This window comes from Salmo salar, chromosome 09 (genome assembly GCF_965601325.2).
Source record: "Salmo salar chromosome 09, fSalSal1, whole genome shotgun sequence".
In the NCBI taxonomy this organism is placed as follows: domain Eukaryota; kingdom Metazoa; phylum Chordata; class Actinopteri; order Salmoniformes; family Salmonidae; genus Salmo; species Salmo salar.
In genome coordinates this window covers 130,419,623-130,445,646 of record NC_138299.1, presented here as the reverse complement: position 1 = coordinate 130,445,646, position 26,024 = coordinate 130,419,623, and the positions used below count along the sequence as shown (strand labels likewise).

At 44.3% G+C, this 26,024-nt stretch overlaps 1 protein-coding gene across 1 annotated transcript in view; it reads left to right on the top strand.

Moving 5' to 3' along the window:
- The window catches only part of LOC106612907 (protein phosphatase 1L), a 50,619-nt gene extending 29,103 nt beyond the window's left edge, over positions 1-21,516 (top strand). Inside the window, exons 2-4 of the mRNA XM_014214565.3 lie at positions 10,068-10,266; positions 17,689-17,850; positions 19,281-21,516. Of these exons, the coding sequence (XP_014070040.1) occupies positions 10,068-10,266; positions 17,689-17,850; positions 19,281-19,630 (711 nt within the window). The 3' untranslated portion in view covers positions 19,631-21,516. The remainder of the gene's footprint in view (positions 1-10,067; positions 10,267-17,688; positions 17,851-19,280) is intronic.
- The last annotated feature ends 4,508 nt before the right edge of the window (positions 21,517-26,024 follow it).

Here is a 26,024-nt window from a genome sequence, read left to right as displayed (position 1 = left end):
AGAGGTGTGTATAAAAATAGACTGGGGATCGGGTAAGGGGCGAGAGGACAAGTGAATGTATAATGGAGGTCTCAGGGCAGGCCTGTGGAGAGGAAACTTTGAACTTCTCACTCATCTATTCTGTCGCAAACCTCTCGCTCTCTCTGTTGGTCTGTCACTCTCCTGTTATACCTCTCTCTACCTGTTTTATAGGCCAGGTATTATCTTTAGGGTGCAGACAGGGACAGAAGCTGGGGGTTTATTGAGTAACCAGGTTTTTCGTGTGTGTGTGTGTGTGTGTGTGTGTGTGTGTGTGTGTGTGTGTGTGGAGATATGGAGCAGAGTACAACAATGGATGTGAGTGGTAATGGCAGGATGGTATCAAGATGACTGGTAAGCCAAGTAGTTCACTGCTCTTTTAGGAGATATTGTACAGTGTTGTTCTCAGCCCAAGGACGTTTGTTGGGTGAGATACAGATCTCAGTGAACCCATCTGTGTTCTAAAAGGAAATACTCAGAATTATCTTTCTGTCTGTTCATTTTGAATAATGGCTATTGTGCACAAGTTCAATCTGCTTCCTACAATAACCCAGTGTGTGTATAAGCATCAAGTTCACATTCTCTGTCTCTCATTGTCTCAGGCTCCACCCCGTTCTCTCTTCTCTCTCACCCCTTCCCTCTACTCTCTAACCTCTATTCTCTCTATCCCCCTCTCTCTGTCTTTCTCAACCCCTCTCTCCCTCTGTCACTTCTCTCTTCCTGTCCATCTCTCTGTTTCATGGTGAGGCTGTTCCCTCCCTTGCTCTCCTCCTCAGCAGGGTTCACAGCTAAAGTGTTTTTATAGCCAGTGTTGATTTGTCAATAGGAGTCTGTAATTACTAGCCCCAGAGCCATAGTGCCGAGGTGGGGAGCGCCCATGTGAGAGTAATGGCTGGTTTTACCTGATCCCTTAACGCCAGCGTTTCTGTGTTATTACACACTGCAGTACCAACACCATATAGATCACAGAAATTACAGGCCTGCAATACCTAACGAAAGGCATTCTGTAAAAAGGTGCAAGTCTTGGCATTTTGGCAGCTTTGTGTATGTGACTTTGAGAGATGGGAGTAAATCTTGCTTACATCCTTGCTGTAATGTTTGCATATCAGCACACCTCTGTGCATTACATGCGTTAACATGCACACACACACACACGCACGTGCACACACACACTGGAAAGCATGACAGACCTTGAATTCATTGCATGCTTCAGCAGTATGCATGTATTTCAGCACCCTTCAGTGAGTCTTCTGTTTTTCAAGCCTTAATCCTAATTGAAATAGTCTACAAAGACAATTTCCTCCTGTTGTCTAGTTTGTTTAATGTGTCTCACCTTCTGTAATTGTGTCCTCTGTCCTCACAGGGACACACTGATCATTCTGAAGGTGTGTATGAATGTGCACGCATGCTCGTGCGTGTGTTGCTTTCATAATTCCTATCACTTTATGGGTAAGGTGTGTGTGTGTGTGTGTGTGTGTGTGTGTGTGTGTGTGTGTGTGGTGTGTGTGTGTGTGTGTGTGTGTGTGTGTGTGTGTGTGTGTGTGTGTGTGTGTGTGTGTGTGTGTGTGTGTGTGTGTGTGTGTGTGTGTGTGTGTGTGTGTGTGTGTGTGGATGGATGGGGTCATACTGACAGATGTCTCCTTCCTTTCACTGAATGTGAATCACTTATCAGTGAACATTTTCCCATCCTTTTGAGTAAGCAGGGTGTGCGTTGCTGTCATAATAATTCCCATCTCTTTATGAGGAAGGAGGTACGTGTCTCGGTTTAGAAGTTGACTCCCCTGAATGTCATGATTTAAAGGTGGAGATGGTCACCTTGACTGTTTATTGGCATTCAAAAGAGCCAACCACCTGTGCCACTGACCCCTGGGGGGGCGGGCTTTTGCACGTCAAAGAGCTTGATTGTGCCGAAGGGACCTGGAATGTCACAGCTGGCAAGGTCGGAAAGAACAGCCAATTGAAGGGGTTGCTCTGATGTCAACACCGTCTTCACACCTCGCCAAATCTCACGAAACAGTCAATACTGAGGCTTTACTTCACCACACACACCACTCATAAGAGGAAGAGCCTTTCATCTGTGGGCTTCATTCAGTAAGCTTCCTCTGTTAATGTCGTTAGTCACCTCTCCACTTTCACAGCCCAGCGGTTTATATCGCTAACCTCCATTCACTTTGCATTTACAGCATTTCACGCCCCCAGTCCACTCTGTCACAGAGACAGTGTAGGCTACCACATCCTCAGTCCTCCTTTTCTGAAATATGAATATTACATTTGAATCTGATTTGCTGGTGGAATGGTGTGTGTGTGTGTGCCTTATCAGCATCTGCCAGGAGTGCTCCCAGTCATGAATCCAGCTCCCTTCTGTCCTCATCTCCGGCTCTCTCCTCACTCAGACCCCCCCCAGCTCTCTCTGCCCCTCACCTTCCTTCCTTTCACCCCTACACCCTCCTCAGCTCTCCTCCCTTCTCCTCCCTCGCCTCCTTTTCCACTTTACTCTTATATTAAAGGGGCATCCCACCTAATTTCCACAACACGAACGGCAACTGAACGTAAACGTAAACGTTAGAGGGGTGTGTTTCAGTTTGGGCCGAGACTTTGACAGGCAGAGGACACATACATTGGTGTTGGTAGTCATAAAGGAGAGATCAGGGGTTGATGGTAATCCCAGGTCCTACTGACAGATGGGTCTAGTCATAGTACTGTAGAAGCATTCTAGGCCTGAGGCCTCGTTCCCTGGATCCCTCAGCGGTGGGTCTGGATCAAAGACCCAGGATGAGGAGTGTTATTCCCAAAAGGTCAGACATAGCCAGCTGAACAACACCTAATGACTTCCAGTAACACTGGAGCTGGATTGACTATAGGCCTGCACCTACTGTGGTTTATTGGCTAAGCACTGGACCATGACCGCCCTGACTTGTGGTTAGGGTTCAGTCTCTGGCTTGTCTGTAGTCAGTCAGTCTGTCTGTACTGGGGTGCTTGCAGTGTTAGGGTGAACAGGGACAGAAATCAACAGAACAGTTTCACTCTTATTAAAACCTCAAACAGCAGCGGTTTGCTTTGACAATATATTGGGAAATGCCAGACAATGCACTTTTCTTTTATTCTTCTGAAACTGCAGCCTGAAGAGAGAGAGTGTGTGTGTGTGTGTGTGTGTGTGTGTGTGTGTGTGTGTGTGTGTGTGTGTGTGTGTGTGTGTGTGTGTGTGTGTGTGTGTGTGTGTGTGTGTGTGTGTGTGTGTGTGTGTGTGTGTGTGTGTGTGTGTGTGTGTGTGTGTGTGTGTGTGTGCAGACCAGTAAACTCATGAGTGTGGTTCATGCAGTTCTAAGGGTACGGGGGGGAAAGAGTGTAGGGCACTTATTACATTGACACGGATGTTGGTTTTGAATGGCTTCTATATTTGGTACAATGACACCCTCTTTCTCACATACGCACTCCCACACCCACTTACAGCCTGTACTTGACGCAGTTTTGACACATAGCACATGATGCTAGCCGAATGAAATTAGCTCTCACCGCTAGGCTAGCACTCTCCACTGCTAAGGACAGACCTCTGCAATGTCACTGTAAGGATATAGTTACAGTACGCTACACCTCTGCAGCAAACTAACCTATAGAGCTGCAGTACATTGTCATGGAGCCAGATACATGTACGGGGGAGTGGTAGTAAACATGGGCCTGTTGAGGTTAAACATCATGGCTTTTCCAGCCATGAAAATGTTTCCATCCAAAATAGATGATTCAAGATTAGAAATTAAACAAAATCTTAATCACCTGTGTTGTTTTGCCATGTTACAGTGCTTTTGGACAGTATTCAGACCCCTTCCCCTTTTACACATTTTGTTACATTACATCCTTATTATAAAATTGATTAAATAAAACGTTTTTCCTCATCAATCTACACACAATATCCCATAATGACAAAGTGAAAACAGGTTTTTAGAAATGTTTGCAAATTTCTTAAATAAAAAAACAAGTACCTTATTTACCTAAGTATTCAGACCCTTCGCTAGACTTGAAATTGTGATCAGGTGCGTCCTGTTTCCATTGATCACCCTTGATGTTTCTACAACCTAATTGGAGTCCACTTGTGGTAAATTCAATTTCACATGATTTGGAAAGGCACACACCTGTCTATATAATGTCCCAGTGTAGACCGTACATCTCAGAGCAAAAACCAAGCCATGAGGTAGAAGGATTGTGTTGAAGCACAGATCTGGGGAAGGGTACCAAAAAATTTCTGCAGAATTGAAGGTCCCCAAGAACACAGTGGCCTCCATCATTCCTAAATGGAAGAAGTTTAGAGCTGGCCAAACTGAGCAATCTGTGAAGAAGGACCTTGGTCATGGAGGTGACCAAGAGCCCAATGGTCACTCTGATCGAGCTCCAGAGTTCCTCTGTTGAGATGGGAGAACCTCACAGAAGGATAACCATCTCTGCAGGCCTTTATGGTAGAGTAGCCAGACAGAAGCCACTCTTCAGTAAAAGGCACATGACGGCTTGTTTGGAATTTGTCAAAAAGGACTCTCAGACCATGGGAAACAAAATTCTCTGGTCTGATGAAACCAAGATTGTACTCTTTGGTCTGAATGCCAAATGTCATGTCTGGAGGAAACCTGGCACCATCCTTACGGTGGTACCACGGCATGGTGGTGGCAGCATCATGCTGTGGGGATGTTTTTCAGCGGCAGGGACTGGGAGACTAGTCAGGATTGAGGGAAAGATAACCGGAGCAAAGTACAGAGAGATCCTTGATGAAAACCTGTTCCAGAGCGCTCAGGACCTCAGACTGGGATGAAGGTTCACCTTCCAACAGGACAATGACCCTAAGCACACAGCCAAGACAACGCAGGAGTGGCTTCGGGACAAGTCTCTGAATGTCCTTAAGTGGCCCAGCCAGAGCCTGGACGTGAACCCGATCGAACATCTCTGGACAGACCTGAAAATAGCTGTGCAGCAATGCTCCCGCTCCAACCTGACCGAGCTTGAGAGGATCTGCAGAGAAGAATGGGAGTAATTCCCCAAATACAAGTGTGCCAAGCTTGTAGGGTCATACCCAAGAAGTCTTGAGGCTGTAATCGCTGCCAAAGAGGCTTCAACAAGGTACTGAGTAAAGGGTCTAAATATTTATGTAAGTGTGATTAATAAATTTGCAAACATTTTAAATAGTTTTTGCATTGTCATTATGGGGTATTGTGTGTAGATTGAGGGGAAAATACCATTTTTATCCATTTTAGAATAAGGCTGTAACGGAGTGTGGGAAAAGTCAAGGTGTCTGGATACTTTCCGAATGCACTGTAAGTTTGACAGTAGTTTACAACAAAGTACAGCTGCCTTTCTGTGTTCCACTCCTTCATGTTGGACAACGTTGGCACTGGGTAGCTAAGAGGTGAGCTGAGACGAGTATCCCCCCACATCTCTGTGTTCAATCAAAGATGGCCACAGACTCTTCCTCTGTAGCATTCTATCCTCATTGTCAGCCAGGCCTTTGACTCTTACTGATATCTGAATATCTCGCTCTCTGTCTCTCTCTCTTTGTACAAATGGAGAGTATTTTTTTAATGATGTACTTCAGCAAAGCTAATCCACTGCCGTCCTCTCGCTCTGTACTCCTCTCGCTCCCTCTACTTCCCGCTCTCTCTTGTCCTCTCTTTGTACAAATGGAGAATGTATTTTAATGGTGTACTTCAGTTATGCTAGTTAACTGACCCCCCTCTCCCTTTCTCACTCTGTTGGAGAAACAGCAGTTAAAATCAGACAGACCCACTCCCCTCCTTATGAAAAAATAACTTTCCCCCTTCCTTATCCATCATTAAACCTGGCAGTAGAGAAGCTGTTCAGTCCTCTCCCTTGCGGTCATTCTGTTCAGTCCCCCTCTCTCTTCCTCCCTCAGTCAGCCTGAAGAGACGTACAGTACATAACTCTCCCTGGATCTAATAACCTCACTGTCTGATGGATGTCTATGGTAAAGAGATCTGGCTGTTATCATTGGATGAGGGTGGATGGGTTATGCATTTGGATTGGGCAAGGAATATGGTGATGGTATGGGGGGCAGAGGGGATTTGGAAAGTGTGCAGTTGGGGGGAGAGAAGGTCTTCAGAGTGTTTGGTTATATAAGGGGAGCTGTGTGTGTTCATGTGTGTAGGGAGGGGGAATCTCCTTGTAGAACAAAGCTACAAGGCATACTCCCCTGTGTGAAGTGATAAATGTGTGCGTCTCATCAGGAGAGCATGCTTGCTGCCTTTCCATCTCTTTGCTGAAAGACGCCTCTCTCCTATGATCTGCTGCTTTGTTGTTGCCTTGGTGAAGCATCGTCTCAAGGCCAACTCCCAGTACATGGTCATTTTGCTCATTAGGATAGGCTGGTGAGCCTTCTGCTACTGCCATCCACGGCGTCTTTCAAAAAAATGATATTTTTTTTACATTCCAAAAACAAACGTATACATACGCACACAAACAACTACATCTCCTCTGCCCAGACCCGCATGCTCACACCCCCATCCCTAGTGCCTGCATTATTGTTTGCCACATGGCTTTAAATTGTACCAATAGTTTTTTTCTCGGTCGAACATGCTATTTCAATAATTAAACATTAGATTTTTCAATTGTGTTAATGACTTCCAAGTTTTTCGTATACATTTATTTTCAAGGTGAGTGATGTCATTCTAACTGACAGACATGTAGAATGTTAGGAACTAAATAATTAAGAATACATAAAGTTAGGAACTAAATAGTCAGGCAGTAAATTAGGAACTAAAGCTTGTTAAGCATAATTGAGAATACGTAGTCTGAAACCCAACTGCCATCGGACGGTGTGGTAGAATGATGTAGTTTGTGGCTATTGAAACCCTCCAGTCAGCACACACACGGTAATGATTAAGATGTCCCTGCATCAGCAGAACTGTCGGCTGCTGGGGTCGTGCGTGGCTGCTGGGGTCGTGCGTGGCTGCTGGGGTCGTGCGTGGCTGCTGGGGTCGTGCGTGGCTGCTGGGGTCGTGCGTGCCCACACAGCAGATAACACCGCTCTGATAACTCTGATCTCTCTCACACACACTCCTTTAGCATCCCTCCATCATCCCGCACTCCATACTTCTGTCATCCCTTTATTCTTCTCTCTCCACAGTCCTCCGTTCCGCTCTCCATCACTGGACACAGCAAATAACACAGCCCAGATAAGTCTCTCTCTCACACACACACACACACACACACACACACACACTCTCTGTCTGTCCAAACGGTGACTGCTGCCCCTTCATCTGTTTCCCCACCACCCTACTTTCTCCTCTCAGGCGTCTGATCATATCTGGGTAATCGTAGACACGTTGACATCCCAGTAGGTCTAAAGTAGTGTACTACATGTGGTGTTGATCAGTGTGTAGTGGGAGTAGGACAGGTCAGAGTAGAGCAGGGATCAGAGGCTGAGCTCTTAACAGGTGTCTGATCATCCACTCTGTTACTTAACAGGATAATTAAGACATATCCCTGTGTTGTTTCTTTGTTTGTTTGCTTATCCAAACTTTAATGGCTGTGTTCACTCACTCATATACACACACACAGCTGCTCTTGGGATGTCTGAAAGGATGAATCGCCATTGTCAACCCAGACAGGCCTCGTAAGTCACAATAACAATGTTCCAAAGCAGCTATTAATGTGGTCATTACTGTCCCATGTAGTTCCTCCAGAAAGACTTATCTTTCTCTCTCTGACCTCTGTTTATGATCCCTGCGGTCACTATGGTAACCACAGGAGGGAAGGAATGTCTGAGACTACGTAAGATACGTCCCCATGCAGCTCCGAGAAAGGCCAGAGAAAGAGGCCTAGACGGATATTCCACCCGTAGGCCTCTGCACCAAAGAGAACACAGAGGACTGAGGGGTTGTGGGAACAGCAGACAAAGGGGAAGGGGTCAGACACTGAGAGCAAGGGACACTCAGAGGGAGAGAGTCGGAGAGAGATATGGTGAGGGAGAGAGTCGGAGAGAGAGATGGTGAGGGAGAGAGATATGGTGAGGGAGAGTCGGAGAGCGATATGGTGAGGGAGAGAGTCGGAGAGAGTCGGAGAGAGAGAGATGGTGAGGGAGAGAGTCGGAGAGAGAGATATGGTGAGGGAGAGAGTCGGAGAGAGATATGGTGAGGGAGAGAGTCGGAGAGAGATGGTGAGGGAGAGAGATGGTGAGGGAGAGAGTCGGTGAGGGAGAGAGTCGGTGAGGGAGAGAGTCGGAGAGAGAGATGGTGAGGGAGTGAGTCGGAGAGAGATGGTGAGGGAGAGTCGGAGAGAGAGATGGTGAGGGAGAGTCGGAGAGAGAGATGGTGAGGGAGAGTCGGAGAGAGAGATGGTGAGGGAGTGAGTCGGAGAGAGAGATGGTGAGGGAGAGTCGGAGAGAGAGATGGTGAGGGAGAGTCGGAGAGAGAGATGGTGAGGGAGAGAGTCGGAGAGAGAGATGGTGAGGGAGAGAGTCGGAGAGAGAGATGGTGAGGGAGAGAGTCGGAGAGAGAGATGGTGAGGGAGAGAGTCGGAGAGAGAGATGGTGAGGGAGAGAGATATGGTGAGGGAGAGTCGGAGAGCGATATGGTGAGGGAGAGTCGGAGAGCGATATGGTGAGGGAGAGAGTCGGAGAGAGAGAGATGGTGAGGGAGAGAGTCGGAGAGAGAGATATGGTGAGGGAGAGAGTCGGAGAGAGATATGGTGAGGGAGAGAGTCGGAGAGAGATGGTGAGGGAGAGAGTCGGTGAGGGAGAGAGTCGGTGAGGGAGAGAGTCGGAGAGAGAGATGGTGAGGGAGTGAGTCGGAGAGAGATGGTGAGGGAGAGTCGGAGAGAGAGATGGTGAGGGAGAGTCGGAGAGAGAGATGGTGAGGGAGAGAGTCGGAGAGAGAGATGGTGAGGGAGTGAGTCGGAGAGAGAGATGGTGAGGGAGAGTCGGAGAGAGAGATGGTGAGGGAGAGTCGGAGAGAGAGATGGTGAGGGAGAGAGTCGGAGAGAGATATGGTGAGGGAGAGAGTCGGAGAGAGATATGGTGAGGGAGAGAGTCGGAGAGAGATATGGTGAGGGAGAGAGATATGGTGAGGGAGAGAGATATGGTGAGGGAGAGAGTCGGAGAGAGATATGGTGAGGGAGAGAGATATGGTGAGGGAGAGAGATATGGTGAGGGAGAGAGTCGGAGAGAGATATGGTGAGGGAGAGAGATATGGTGAGGGAGAGAGATATGGTGAGGGAGAGAGTCGGAGAGAGATATGGTGAGGGAGAGTCAAAGAGAATGTGAAGTGAGTTGAATTGTTTGGCAGAGAAGGTTTCAGAATGATAAGGCACAAGCTCAGGCACTGTCTGCGGCCCTTGACCTTGTATACAACTCCAAGCCCCCTGATAATCAGCCAGGCCACAACATGGCTGAAACAAGGCTAGTGGATGGAAACATGGTGAGGCAATATAACAGGCCAAAAACCCTCATTAGTTTTACACTGCTATCTTTCTCTTTTGGTTTTGGCTCAGCTCGGCTTGGCTTGAATCTCTCTCTCTCTCTGGCCATGATTCAGGAAAGGAGTAGAGAAACGAGCCAATCTTTTTGCCGGGAAGCGTTGCATATTTGTCCGTAAAAGGGTGTGCAGTGCCGTTATCGCCTGGCTGAAATGGATAGGGGAGGGTTGAGTTTCTCTTGCTCAGCTGTATTCCACAGGACGGCGGAGGGAGGGGAAGCGTGTTTGGCTAGTGGTGTAGTTTCTCCCCCTCATCTCTGGCTATTTATCTCCTGCTTTATCTGGGTTTCAGCAAGGAACGAAGGACAGCCAGGTCACCGCTACTGTAGCCTCAGTCTTCTCCCCCAAGTGTGTGTGTGTGTGTGTGTGTGTGTGTGTGTGTGTGTGCGTGCGTGCGTGCGTGCGTGCGTGCGTGCGCCCGCCTGCACTGTAGTCACACAAAAAGTTTGCTGCTGTGCGGCGAGGCAGAGCTGTGAACATCTCTTGGCTTACAATTTCTTACAGTTTACACCATACATAACTCTGACTTCAGTATAGCCAGCTCACTGTAGCCCTCTCTCCCCTCCCTCCTCTTCCTCCCAGGCGGCGGCTGACTTTGCCAAGGCCCATCTGTCGGAGGCGTTGCGTCAGCAGCTCCTGAGCTACGACCGAGAGAAGGAGAAAGAGAAGGATGAAAAGGAGCGCAGCGATGGTCTGTCCTATCCCTCCATTCTGGAGCAGCAGATCCTGGCTCTGGACAGGGACATGTTGGACAAGCTGTCAGCCGTCTACAACGAAGCAGGTCAGAGTGCAGGGCAGCCAGGGGTTAAAGGTCACAGCCACACCTCTGTGGGCAGACAGCTGCCCCTAGCCACTAATCTAGCAACAGTTTATACCTTAATCCTGAACTTAACCATTCAAGGGAATTATTTTAATTATTTCACACAAATTTCGCACACAAATAGAATGAATAGGCTAGAATATGTAGAGCTAACTTAACTTTTAGTTGGATGCGTCAGTCTTGAGAAATGTGTTCTACAGTGACCGCAATTCTTTGTTTTGGATTGATTGCACTCATTTCTGCATGCTTTAACAGTGTTGTCTAACACGTAGGCTGTGAAAAAATTCACAAATTACGGCTATGGTATGTTTGGGGACAGGGCAGAGAGTTTGTTAAAATAGCTATGGTGTTTATGTGACATTGAGAGCTAGCGGAAATGAAGCCTGTATAAATAGCTGTGGTTCAAGGGTGCTCGTGTGTGCGTGCATGTGCGTGCACGTAAGTGTATGCCTTAGTTTGTTTTGTGTACATGGGTGGGGTAGGGTAGGTGCCGCCATGGATTTCTCTTGGACTCTTCTAAGGAAGGAGCCCATTACTAGTGCAATGTTTTCTCACATGGGTTTTCCCATTCCTACTCTTGTTGTTTTTGTAGGACCCCTAAATGTCTGCTTGCATAGTATTTCTGAGTTGTTCACGGTCGTTTACAGTGGGCTCAGGCTCCGGCCATGCTGCTTATTCAGCTATTAAAATACAGCTTTATCTTCATCAGACATGTAGCAATTATCTCTTCTGATTCCAAAGAGAAAAGAGGGAGAGAGAGAGTGCCCACGCTGTCTCTCCTCAGGGTGGCTTGACAGATACAGGGCCTTCAGAAAGTATTCAAATACCCTTGACTTATTCTATATTTTGTTACAGCCTGAATTCAAAATGGATTCAATTGATGTTTTTTCTCACCCATCTACACACAATACCCCATAATGACAAAGTGAAAACATTTTTTTTTATTGCAAATTTATTAGAAATGAAAGAGGAAAATATATAATTTACATAAGTAGTCACAACCCTGAAACTATACATTGTATAAGCACATTGGCAGCGATTACAGCTGTGAGTCTTTCCAGGTAAGTCTCTAAGAGCTTTCTACACCTGGATTGTGCAATATTTGCCCATTTATTCTTTAAAAATCCTTCAAGCTGTGTCATTGGTTGTTGATCATTGCTAGACAACCATTTTCAGGTCTTGCCATAGATTTCCTAGTAGATTTAAGTCAAAACTGTAACTCGGCCACTCAGGAACATTCACTGTCTTCTTGGTAAGAAACTCCAGTGTAGATATGGCCTTGTGTTTTAGGTTATTGTGCCTTGTGTTTTAGGTTATTGTCCTGCTGAAAGGTGAATTCATCTCCCAGTGTCTGGTGGAAAGCAGGCAACCAGGTTTTCCTCTAAGATTTTGCTTGTGCTAAGCTCTATTCTGTTAATTTTATATCCTGAAAAACTCCCCAGTCCTTAGCGATTACAAGCATACCCATAACATGATGCAGCCACCACTATGCTTGAAAATATGGAGAGTGGTACTCAGGAATGTGTTGTATTGGATTTGCCCCAAACAACTTTTTTTCTTGAATACAATGTTAATTGCTTTACCACATTTTTTGCAGTTTTACTTTAGTGTCTTATTACCAACAGGATGCATGTTTTGGAATATTTTTATTCTGTACAGGCTTCCTTCTTTTCACTCTGTTATTTAGGTTAGTATTGCAGAATAACAACAATGTTGTTGATCCATCCTCAGTTTTCTCCTATCACAGCCATTCAACTCTAACTGTTTTAAAGTCACCATTGCCCTCATGGTGAAATTTCTGAGTGGTTTTCCTTCCTCACCTGCAACTGAGTTTGTAGTGACTGGGTGTGTTGATACAACATCCAAAGTGCAATTAATAACTTCACCATGCTCAACGGGATATTCAATGTCTTATTTTGTTATTAAAAAAAATGTTTTACACCAATCTACCAATATGTGCCCTTCTTTGCAAAGAATTGGAAAGCCTCCCTGGTCTTTGTGGTTGAGTCTGTTTAAAATTCACTGCTTGACTGAGGGACCTTGCAATTATCTGTATGTGTGGGGTACAGCGATGAAGTAGTCATTCAAAAAGTCCATGCAACTTATTAAACAAATTTGTATTCCTGAACTTATTTAGGCTTACCATAAAGGGGTTGAATACTTATTGATTTGAGACATTTCAGCTTTTCCTTTTTTTATCATTTGTAAAAATGTCTAAAAACATAATTCCACATTGACATTATGGGGTATTTTGTGTGTGTGTGTGTGTGTGTGTGTGTGTGTGTGTGTGTGTAGGACAGGGACCCAAAAAATCGCAAATGTATCAATTTAAATTCAGGCTGAAACAACAAAATGTGGAAAAGTCAAGGGGTGCGAATATCTCTGAAGGCACTGTGTATAGGGTGAGAGGGTATAGTTACATAATAAAGGGAAAGAGGACAAAAAGAGAACAAAAGGCTGGACAGAGCGACAAAGGGCCAGTGTATGGAAAGGAGAGAAAAAGATGTGAGGGTGGGGGAGAAAGAGAGAGAAGAGGGTGAAGCCAAGGGACAAAAATAGGGATGAGACAGTGATATGATAAAGAGATGACAGAAGGTGATACTGAAAGGGGAAGGGTGTAGTCCTGAACTCCTAGGGAGGGAAGGAGAGAGAGATGGAGCTCCATCCGTCTTCACCTCCACCCACACTCATCTAGCACCTACAGGACCAAAGAGCAGTGGGAGGGAAAGCCTTGCGGGAGAGAAAGCGTGGGGGGGAGAGCGAGGTGGAGAGAAGTTGTCACCACAGATGCACTGATGGTTTATTCAGAATGTAGGGAAGAGAAAAGAGAGCTAAAATATTCATGATAAGCTGGCGGTAAAGACTCGCTTCACACTGCGATTTCAGGAATGCAGCACACGGAATGTCTCTGCCTCTCCACGTATTCCCGATCCTGACATTCTAACTTAATGTTCAGAGTGGGAGGTGGAGAAAGAGGGAGAGTCCGAGAGAGAGGAAGAGAACAAACTAGTAAGACATCGAGACGGAGGGTGTCTACGGAATATTTACATAACAAAAATATAAACGCAAATATACAAAAATATAAACACAACATGCAACAATTTCAAAGATTTTTACATGACTTGGAATACAAATATGCATCTGTTGGTCACAGATACCTTAAAACAAATGGGCCACACATTGGGCCTCAGGATATCATCCCAGTGTCTCTGTGCATTCAAATTGGCATTTACTAAAATGCGATTGTGTTCATTGTCCGTAGCTTATGCCTGCCCATACCATAACCCTACCGCCACCATGGGTTTGTCACAATGTTGGCAAACCACTCGCCCACATGATGATATATACATGGTCCGCGGTTGTGAGGCCGGTTGGACATACTGCCATATTCTCTAAAACAACGTTGGAGGCAGCTTATGGTAGAGAAATGAACATTCAATTCTCTGGAAACAGACCATGCTGTTAAATTGGCTTCTTGATATGCCACACCTGTCAGGTGGATGGATTATCTTGGCAAAGGAGAAATGCTCACTAACAGGGATGTAAACAAATTTGTGCACGACATTTGAGAAAAGCTTTTTGTGTGTATGAAACATTTCTGTAATCTTTTATTTCAGCTCATGAAACATGGGAAGGACACTTTATATGTTGTGTTTTATATTTTTGTTCAGTGTAATTCCTTGCATGTTAACTTATTATGAGGTGGAGAGTGAGGAAGGGAGAGAGCGATGGAGTGTATCTTGTAGAGTGTACAGAACACTATAGTAGTTTATTCACAGCACAGAACCTCACATGACTCAGATGAGTGTGTAATTTACATGAGTGTCTGGTATAAAAGGGCCATTCAAGCTGTCAGTCACATTCTACCGGAGGTCATTTGACACCCTGATTGTAAAAGTAGAATGGACCGGTGTTGAACCCGAGACCATAAGTTAACTCCCGGTCTGGGGGCGGCAGTTGACTTTTTAAGGTACTCCCAGGCAAGGTTACTCCTCCTGCGACGTGCCCACTTAGCGAAGGCACTACCTCTACACTCATTTAGATTTTAGTAATTTATCAAACGCTCTTATCCAGAGCAACTTACAGTAGTGTGTGCATTTTCATACTGGTCCCCCGTGGGAAATGAACCCACAACCTTGGCATTGCAAGCGCCGTGCTCTACCAACTGAGCTACACGGGACCACTCGTCTTCCTTTGACCTCCTACTCTCCGGAGCAACCCCAGCTGCTGATATAAATCTCTATTGTGTGATCTGCTTCAACCTCCAAGTCTAGTGGAAAAGAGTAAACTAGCCTGTCCACTGATCCAGTCCAATCTGCCTTCTTCTCTCACATCCCTCCCTCTTTCCCACCCCTCCGTCCCTCCAAAGCAACGTGACCTGTTGATTCCCAGACAGGTTACAACCGTCCCCTCCTAGGCCCATTCTGTTCATTATCCTCCCATATTTCACTCCCCCCTTTGTTTGGATGACAGTAAGGATTAAGATTGAGCCCAAAGATAATCTTACCGTAAAGCTACACGACATTAAAAAAAAACTGCTTTTGTGTTTCAAAGCATTAGTCAGACGTATTGATTTGGCTCTGAGTTTTCTGCTAAACTACCTCCCTGAGTCTTGGGGGGGAGGGTGAGTTGGACTGGTAATTGTTTTTGATTGTTGTCCTTGTATCTGATTTAGCGGGTACATAATTTGGGGACTGGAGCTCTGAGCTTTTGTTATAATCAGGACGAGCAGAGAGTCCCCAGGACAACCTCATATCAGATTTATCCCTCTCCTCTCATCCCTTCATCCATCCATCCATCCATCCATTGTTTTATCTGGGAAGAATAGAAGGGAAAAGAGAAGTGAGTGAGAGGCCTCTGATGAAATGGCCAAGAGATAAATCTGTTTGAATAGTCTTTTAATACATTATTGAACCTTTCTTTGGCCTGGTATGTTCTAGAGGACAACTATTCTTTTATAGTCGGGACCTGGGTTTAGTAGGGAAAAGCTGATACCTAGACCAGCTAGAGCACAAATCAAATCAAATGTTATTGGTCACATACACATGGTTAGCAGATGTTAATGCGAGTGTAGCGAAATGCTTGTGCTTCTAGTTCCGACCATGCAGTAATATCTAACAAGTAATCTAACAATTTCACAACACCTACCTTATACACACAAGTGTAAAGGAATGAATAAGAATATGTACATATAAATATATGGATGAGCGATGGCCGAATGGCATAGGCAGGATGCAGTAGATGGTATAGAGTACAGTATATACATATGAGATGAGTAATGTAGGATATGTAAACATCAAAGTGGCATTGTTTAAAGTGACTAGTGATAAATGTATTACATCCAATTTTTATTATTAAAGTGGCTAGAGATTTGAGTCAGTATGTTGGCAGCAGCCACTCAATGTTAGTGATGGCTGTTTAACAGTCTGATGGCCTTGAGATAGAAGCTGTTTTTCAGTCTCTCGGTCCCAGCTTTGATGCACCTGTACTGACCTCGCCTTCTGGATGATAGCAGGGTGAACAGGCAGTGGCTCGGGTGGTTGTTGTCCTTGATGATCTTTTTGGCCTTCCTGTGACATCGGGTGATGTAGGTGTCCTGGAGGGCAGGTAGTTTGCCACCGGTGATGCGTTGTGCAGACCTCACTACCCTCTGGAGAGCCTTGCGGTTGTGGGCGAAGCAGTTGCCGTACCAGGCGGTTATACAGCCCGACAGATTAGCCTTGTTAAAATCCCCAGCTACAATAAATGCAGCCTCAGAGCATGTATGGGGAAGCCATTTCTTTTGGACTGAGTAGTAGATTATTTTTAAAAAAATGTAAGCGGGTAGACAATGTCATGGACACACACTAAAGTAGGCTAATTGGAGAAGTTGACGTGCCCAGGCCATGACTAATGCTCAGCAAAAAGAGATTGGAACATGGTAGAGCCTAACTAATTGAAGAAGAGAGCTAGCCTAGGTTTTTTAGGTTAATTGAAGATGTGAACTAGCGCAGATATGCTAGGCTAATTGGAGAAGTCAACCTGTGTAGGTATCCTTGGCTAATTGAAGAAGTGAACTAGCAAAGGTATGCTAGGCTAATTTGTAGAAGTCAGTCTGTGTAGATGTGCTAGGTTTTAATTGGAGTTGTGGATGTGCACAGGGTAAAGTTTAGCTAATCAGAGAGTGGTATGTGTGTGCTAGGATGATGGTTTTAATGGAGAAGGGTAGGTGTGTGTCTGTGCGGCTCGTGAAGCTAATTGGGGAAGGGTGCGCTTGCAGGGCAGTGCAGCCCATTTTCTCCATCACCACGGGAACCCGATAAAAATAATTAGCTGGACGGCATGGGACAGAGGTGCCAGCTGTAGACCGGAGCAGGAGAGGATTAGACACACACAGAGATGAAAAGATAAAATAGCTAACTTTTTGTCTCCCACCTACCCTTCTTGTTTCCTCTCTCGATCAGGTTTCTCCGTTTGTTTTGTCATTTTTCCCTCACTCAAAGCTATACATGGGAATAATAAAATCAATGTCCGGCTGAGAAGTAATCTAATTTTCCTCTCACTTCCTCTCTCCTTCCCCTTTTATTCACCATCTCTCTCTCTGCATCTCTCACCCCATTTTTCCTTCTTCCCACATTATTTCTTGGTCAGCTTCAGGCGGCTCTGTGCATCTTTGCCTCTAAATGATTGAAGTGAATGAAAAAACACATCACCAGGGAGCTGGACCTGTTTAATTTCCTCACTAAGCCCTGAAACCGCAGAGTATAACCCAATTCCTACAATGGAAAATCACAATCATAAATGTGGACATGCAATGTAGGCGCAAGGTTGAAACTAAAGGCAGGTTCAGTTCATTCAATGAAATGGACCTCCCCTCACTCACTCTCCCTGCCATTCCCAAAGCCTCTCTCCTCCTTGGGGTGGTCCAGTCAGACGTCCCCCCCCCCCCCCCCCCCCTCTGTCCTGTTCTGAGTTGTGTGGTGTGCAAACAGACAGATGGTCAAACAGACTGGTCTGTTCTCACTGCAGGGCCTTGGATCTCAGACAATGGGCTTCAGTCTCAGCCCAGAGACTGGGAAACCAAACAAAGAAGGGAAAGGGAGAAGAAAACAACCCGAAGAGGACAAGCAGACACTATATAGATCACGTGTCAAACTCATTCCACGGAGGGCCGAGTGTCTGTGGGTTTTCGCTCCTCCCTTATACTTTGTTTGTTGAAGTAAGGTCACTGATTAGAGGAACTTCCCTCACCTGGTTGGAATGAGGTTAGTGTGTCTATAGTGTGCTATAGTGTGTCTTTGACAATAGGATGTTCAAGTTCAATTCTAGACTAACATGGATGTATTTTCTCTTTCTCTCCTCCCTCTTTCCTATTTTCCTCCTCTTCTATCCTGCCTCTCTCAGGTACCACATGTCTGGTGGCCCTGCTGTCTGATAAAGAGTTGACGGTGGCGAACGTTGGCGACTCGCGTGGAGTGCTCTGTGACAAAGATGGCAACGCCATCGCCCTGTCACATGATCACAAGCCCTACCAGCTCAAAGAACGCAAGAGGATCAAGAAAGCTGGTAAGCAAAAGAACATGCCTTAATAACTGGTTTAGAATCAGTTCTCTCCACCACTAGCCCTGATCCTAAACATTATAGATGAAACTACACAACTATCCCTGGTTCAGCTGTTATATTGTAGCTATACTGAGGTGTAGAAACCAAGCCTCTTCCAAATGAAGATTTAAAAAAAAATTATAATCAGGAGCTGTATCCATGACTATTCCCACGACCTTGATCTCAGAATATTATCTTAATGTTTCCTTGATTTCATTATAGCTCTAACCCCAGGTAGCCTAGTGGTTAGAGCGTTGGGCCAGTAACCGAAATGTTGGTGAGTCAAATCCCCGAGCTGACAAGGTAAAAATCTGTCATTCTGCCCCTGAACAACGCAGTTAGCCCACTGTTCCTAGGCCGTCATTGTAAATAAGAACTTGTTCTTAACTGACTTGCCTAGTTAAATAAAGGTAAACATATATATATATATATATATGTATGTTTACCTTTATTTAACTAGGCAAGTCAGTTAAGAACAAGTTCTTATTTACATATAGATATATATAGATCAGGGGGGCCAGTGAGTGAGGAATGGAATGCACTCCTCAAGAAAGCCCCAAAAATGTCTATAGAGCCCTTTGGCCTGTGATGTAATTATCATTTTAATACTGTTTCATAATCTCCTTTATGTGAACGTGATTTTGATTAAATTTTGCCTTCAGTCAAATGAGTAACAAATCAAGTAGGACACACTACTCTTATTGGTGGCTGTCCTCAGCTCACCATCTACAGGTTGCTGTGGGTAGTGGAGCTGCAAATAAGTAATGACAGCAAATTACACACAAACTGGGTAAGCTCGTTGGCTAGCGGTTTCCAGTAACTGACTTAAATAACTGTGTCAGTGGTCATAAGTTCACACCAGCTGCCATGACTGTCTACATCTGCTCTGTCATTATTATGACATAGCTATTATGATGCAGGGTTCAAGTTAAGGGTAACCCTGTTTCCCTCCCGTTGAGTATGGCTTCCAAGTAAAGCCTTTTATCCAGTGTGTTATTCTGATTCCTCTTCATGGGTAATTATCTGGTGCTCTGGCAGTGGGAGAGAATACAAACACAGAGACACACAGGATGGGCTGCGCAGACCTCTGTGTGTACTGTTTATTGTTCTGCTTTACCTTTGAACTTCAGTATGTGAACTGTCCAATATAAACCATTCTGTCAGTGAAAAGACGTTAAACCGAAGAAAGGTTTGGTGCGCGGATCCATAGATTTATTTTTCACCCTTCACTTGAAAGGCTTGATACTGTTGATGAAGATTCATGGATCTGCTCATGGGCTTAGGAACACAATGTATTTTACCTCTTCATCCCGTCTGCTGTAACTAAAAGCCATCGGTTTCTCCTCTCTTGTCCTCTCGGTCATCCCTCTCTCTCCCCATCCTCCCCCCTCCAGGTGGCTTCATCAGTTTCAACGGTTCGTGGCGTGTTCAGGGCATCCTGGCCATGTCTCGCTCGCTGGGCGACTACCCTCTGAAGAACCTGAATGTGGTCATCCCTGACCCTGACATCATGACCTTTGACCTAGATAAGCTGCAGCCAGAGTTTATGATCCTGGCATCGGACGGGCTGTGGGATGCGTTCAGCAACGAGGAGGCCATACGCTTCATCAAAGAGCGCCTCGACGAACCCCACTTTGGTGCCAAGAGCATCGTCCTGCAGTCTTTCTACCGCGGGTGCCCAGACAACATAACCGTCATGGTGGTCAAGTTTAAAGGTGCTGGTGGCAAGGCCACAGAGCAGTAGACCTACTGATGCATCCAAACAAGAAATCTATATTGTATATGTACTGTATGTATAGGTTTAAGAGAAAAGACAAAACAAGCCCGCAGTTTTTGGAGCGAGAACTGTTTGTATCGAAGATATTTACAGAAATTAGCCGTTCACCACATGATGCAAACACTAAAACGTACACTTACAAATTCACTCACTCTCTCCATCAGTCACTTGTTTAGTTTTTTTTCTTCAATCTAGATAACATGTCATTTATGTTTTAGTTTTTTTAAGCAGTCATATCCTCCAGGCCCGACACATTTACATTTACATTTACGTCATTTAGCAGACGCTCTTATCCAGAGCGACTTACAGTAGTGAATCCATACATTCCACAATTTTTTTCCCCCGACACTGAGTCACTGTTTTGCATAAGAGGTACACCGAGATATTGACATAATTTGAAGTCGAGGCAGTGATTTGTACATCTCTGAGAGAACCTTTATCAGCAGATGTCTCATCTTATTGGTGCTTACATACATCAGAGCATCGGTAACTGGGCACCTGTTTGGTTAGCCGGAGGGGCTAAATACTTTGTCTGTTTTAAAGAGAGCTAAGACGAGACGAACTTAACTGTGTTCTCTTCTGTTTTGTCTGGCATGGCCAAATTTTTTTTTTTTGGGGGGGGGGGGGGGGGCAATAAAACAGACAATGTGACCGATTGGATTTAAATGGCATTAGGAGATACGTACATGCTCTGCAGTCCTCATATCAAATGAGTCTTATAGAAATCACATTCAGTTTGATGCTTCACTGTCCCCCCTTGATTTCTAACATTGTTCTATCATTCTAAACATTCCATCTTGTCTGTCGGCTCACCAGTCAGCTCCTGATCTCCATGTTGATTTTTGACCTGCAGTTGAGTACCCCCAAATGACTGCACTGAAAATTGCAACTGTATTTTGAAGTTCTGAAGTTTATTGGTACTAAATATAATATTCCTTTCCTCATTTATGCAAACTACTAATGATGTCATCTATGCCTGTCTGTCAACAACAATCTGTGTATAACCATCTGCCCAGAATGCATTTCTATAACTCTAATCTCCAGTTAACCCTGATTTAGGAATGAGTGGCACTTTGACAATAGTTGCACAAATGTTTGCGCCATGCTGTTATTGTTATGTCAGTCTTTTTAAATTAAGTATACAAATAGATTTTCACAGGCGCGATGGCATTGTACTGTTTGAATAGTCTACACGTCTTTATTCTTATCATTGGCAGACGATTGTCTTTCTGAAGTTGGGTTTAGTTCTATGGTCTCATGCTCCCTCTACATCAGGGTTCTCTGGTGTGGGAGAGTACACAGTAAAAAAGACCATCCCTGTCACTGCCTGTCATATTGTACAGTTAACTTTTAAAGTTTATTTCTGTCAACTGACGGACTCAAAACGTAATATGAAGCCTTTGAATGAAATATGTACTTGTTGCCTTATTTTTTTAAATATACATTTCCTCATTTGTTGCCAAAATGAACTCCTTGGTTTCTAATGTAACGTTTGACATGCCATTCACATCGCATGTAGATATCATATGTCACGTATATAATACCATCACAGAGGTCTCCATGAGACGAGGAAGTGTAACATGAATGTACATGCTGTTCCCATGTTATCCTCCCCCTTCACATCTGCAATGAAGAAAGCAATGCACCAACTCTTTGGTAGATTAACAAAAGCAGTATGTACTAGATTAGTATGTTTTTATGTGCTTTTTCAGTTGTACATTCTTCCAAAGTAATGTATGTTTGTGGACTTTGTATTTGTTTTTGTTGAATTTAAGAAACTGTAAAAAAAGAAATATGTGAATTTTAAGATAAAATCAAACGGATGATGACAATAAAAGGATTAATGATCATAACATTGTCTTTTGTCTTTATTCATGGAAGAAAAAAACGGATGTTGAGAAATTATATTTGATTGATTTTGAGAGCGCTGCAATAGAGTATTTCAATGACCAAGCTTGATAGTGCTGGTGAGTGGCCTAAAGAAGCCTGATCATGCCACCTGTTGCTTTGTCACTAGCACTTGTTTTGTATGGTATTTTTGATTTGATTTCGTACGGTAAATGGGACACATGGTGGTAGATGTTGACTGGGTAAATCCAGGTAACACTTTACATTAAGGTGTACTTTGAATTATTTATAATGGGCTTTATGTATTTTATAAATTTGTAATTATTTGTTTTATAAATCTACTGTTCATTGTGATTGTTTTTTTGATCTGACAACTCATGTGCCCTGTTTTCAGCATTTTGAACTGCACTATCTATAATGAACAATAATATAAATGCAACGTACAACAATTTCCAAGATTTTGCTAAATTCATAAAAGGAAATCAGTCAATTTAAATTCATTAGGCTCTAATCTATAGATTTTCCATGACTTGGCAGGAGTGCAGCCATGGGAGGGCATAGGCCCACCCACTGGGGAGCCAGGCCCAGCCAATCAGAATTAGTTTTTCTCCACAAAAGGGCTTTATTACAGACAGAAATATTCGTCCTCATCCTCCCTCCCTCTGAGGATCCCGCAGGTGAAGAAGCCGGATCTGGAAGTCCTGGGCTGGGGTAGTTACACGTGGTCTGCGGTTGTGAGGCCGGTTGGACGTACTGTGAGGTGGCTTATGGTAGAGACATGAACATTCAATTATCTGGCAACAGCTCTGGTAGACATTCCTGCAGTCAGCATGCCAATTGCACACACCCTCATTATGACAAAACTGCACATTTTAGAGTGTCCTTTTATTGTTCCCAGCACAATGTGCACCTGTGTAATGATCATGCCATTTAATCAGCTTCTTGATATGCCACACTTGTCAGGTAGATGGATTATCTTGACAAATGATAAAACTCACTAAACAGGGATTTAAACACATTTGTGCCAACATTTGAGAGAAATAAGCTATTTGCGCTTATTAAACATTTCTTGGATCTTATATTTCAGCTCATGAAACATGAGACCAACACTTTACATGTTGTTCATATTTTTGTTCCGTGTAGATAAATGATATAGCCTATGATATAGCCTATGATATACAATTAATATGATTTACTATATGATTTATACTGGTGATCCTAATCATGACATTTATGTTTGAACAATAGACCAGCCTATTTATATGGAGGACTATGAAAGTTATCTCATGCTATGCTGCCTGGAATCAACACCCTCAGCCAACTTCGCTAAATGGTTTTGTTGTGACGGAGGGCTGGTCTGGCATGTTGTGGCTTCAAAGATACTGTAATTATATGATGTAACCAATTAACCATACAGGCCAGATGAGTACCCATGACCTATTGGTCTAAAACTGTCACTCTGATGCCATTTCCAGGAGAAGGTCACTCAGGAAGGAACACAGACCCCTCTACACCCTAAAAAGGACTTCCTGCTGAGTGTGATGACCTGAAGCAGGTGACTCTCAGCGGTGCAATAGTCATAGAAGACACTGAGAGGCTCTAACCTGAACCATCACCAGCTGAAAGCTGCGTAATGACTTGGGCATCTTCCTAAAACGGGGGGAGGGGTACATAAGCCATTCATATTTGCACCTTGCCTTTATAAGAGGGGATTCATCCGAGCCAGAGCTCAGAAACAACCAGAGCTTACAGAGCAGAGCACAAAGTAACTGCAGGCAGGGCAGGGCATTGCTGCACAGAGCTGAGGCAGCAACAATAACACAAGCCAGCCTTCTTCTCCAGACAACAGGACCTGTGTTTGGGTTGAGCATGGGACTGCATGGGTCTAAGCATGCTCAGCAGGCTCAGATTGTGATGCTGGGCCTGGACAGCGCGGGGAAGTCCACCCTGCTCTACACGCTCAAGTACAGCGAGTAGAGATGCTGGAGACGGAGGCGAGGGGTCTGGGGTTGACCATGTGGGACGTGGTAGGCCAGCCGAGGATGACGCCCCACCGGAAGCACCACTACCTGGGCACGGAGGTCCTGGTGTTTGTGGTGGACAGCTGGGACCGCAGGCGTCTGGAGGAGGCAAAGAGCTCCATCGGGTAATCATTTTTTATTCATAGTAAAACTTTATACAATTCAGCCAAATCCTGATGCATGAATGTAAATAAATTACAGGTCATATCCAGTTCTCTTTCTTGTCATATTGGGCCATGTTGTTATTGGGTATAATAATGTGTATACTGATCTTTTCACCCAACAGGTGCTGAGGAGCAGGAGTCTAAAGAGTGTTCCTCTGGTGGTGCTAGCCATTAAGCAGGACCTCAGCAAGCCCACAGGAGATCACCCAAAGGTTGGACCTGAGGAGGGTGTGGGCACAGGGACAGGTTTGTCCAGCCGTGCTCTGGGAGGACTGGTTTGGGCCTGGAAGGCTTCAGAAGGGTTGCCTATCTGTTGAAGACTTCGCTAAAGCAGACTGAGGCGGATATAAATATAGATTATTTTTCTTTAACCTTTATTTAATTAGGCAAGTCAGTTAAGAACAAATTCTTATTTACAATGACAGCCTATCCCGGGGCAAACTATAACCCGGACGACACTGGGCCAATTGTGCGCCATCCTATGGGACTCCCAATCACGGCCGGTTGTGATACAACCCGGAATCGAACCAGGGTCTGTAGTGCCTTAGACCACTGCGACACTCGGGAGGATATAAAGAACACAATAAAACAACTGAAACCCAAAGCCATAACGATGATGACCAAGACAAAAGGACTGGGCTGCAGCTAGGACCAGTGACTATAAAACCCTGTGGATGGGTATAATAATCTCCCTTGGATTATTTTGTATTCTTCTTCAGGATTATGTTGAGCAGAGTAGGAGAAGATTCAGAATGCCCAGTGTTGGTTCATTCTGACCCACTCATACTTGAATAAGGGAACAAGACTCTCCAAACAAACTTGAGATCATAACGTATCTCACGCTGAAAGCTAGTATTTTGCACTTTTGCTGATTGTTCAAAAGTGTGAATTTCTGCATTTCCTTGTCATTTTTTAAGTATACGGCAGCAGCTACTCTGCCTGGGGTCCAGCAAAACTAAGGCAGTTTATACCATTTTAAAAACATTACAATACATTCACAGATTTCACAACATACTGTGTGCCCTCAGGCCCCTACTCCACCGATACCACATATCTACAGTACTAAATCCATGTGTATGTATGTTATCATGTGTGTGTATGCATGTGTCTGTGCCTAAGTTTGTGTTGCTTCACAGTACCCGCTATTCCATAAGGTGTTTTTTATCTGTTTTTTTTTAAATCTAATTTTACTGCTTGCATCAGTTACCTGATGTGGAATAGAGTTCCACGTAGTCATGGCTCTATGTAGTAATGTGCGTCTGTTCTGGACTTGGGGACTGTGAAGAGTCCTCTTGTGGCATGTCTTGTGGGGTATGAATGGGTGTCCGAGCTGTGTGCCCGTAGTTCAGACAGATAGCTCGGTGCATTCAACATGTCAATACCTCTCATAAATTCAAGTGATGAAGTCAATCTCTCCTCCACCTTGAGCCAGGAGAGATTGACATGCATATTATTAACATTAGCTCTCTGTGTATATCCAAGGGCCAGCCATGCTGCCCTGTTCTGGGCCAATTGCAATTTTCCTAAGTCATTTTTTGTGGCACCTGACCACACAACTGAACAGTAGTCAAGATGCGACAAAACTAGGGCCTGTAGGACCTGCCTTGTTGATAGTGTTGTCAAGAAGGCAGAGCAGTGCTTTATTATGGACATACTTCTCCCCATCTTAGCTACTATTGTATCAATATGTTTTGACCATGACAGTTTACAATCCAGGGTTACTTGAAGCAGTTTAGTCATCTCAATTTGCTCAATTTCCACATTATTTATTACATGATTTAGTTGAGGTTTAGGGTTTAGTGAACGTTTTGTCCCAAATACAACGCTTTTAGTTTTAGAAATATTTAGGGCTAACTTATTCCTTGCCACCCACTCTGTAACTAACTTTAACTCTTTGTTAAGTGTCATTTCAGTCGCTGTGGTTTAGAAATTACAAGTTTAGTAAAAGTAGTAGTAGGCCTATACCAAATACACTGATTGAGAGATCTCAAAATAGTGTGTAGTATCTGTGGATTAGAATGATAAATATGTCCCAAAACAGTGCTTCCATAATGGTATGTCCCATACAGTTCAATTGGAATTGGCTCTGTAACATCCTATTTAGTTTTTGTTCCATGTTCAACATTCTAGAATATACATAAGTGTTTTTCTCTGGGACACAACATTATTTTGATAAAACTGGAGAACTTTGCACTTTAGACAACTGGCATTTCCCTGGAAATATTAATTGTGTTTAGCAAATGGACCTGCAGGTATGTATGCCTATACACTACGAAGCTCACTATAATGCACAACATAGTTGTTTTATGTTGAAAACAACATATTTGA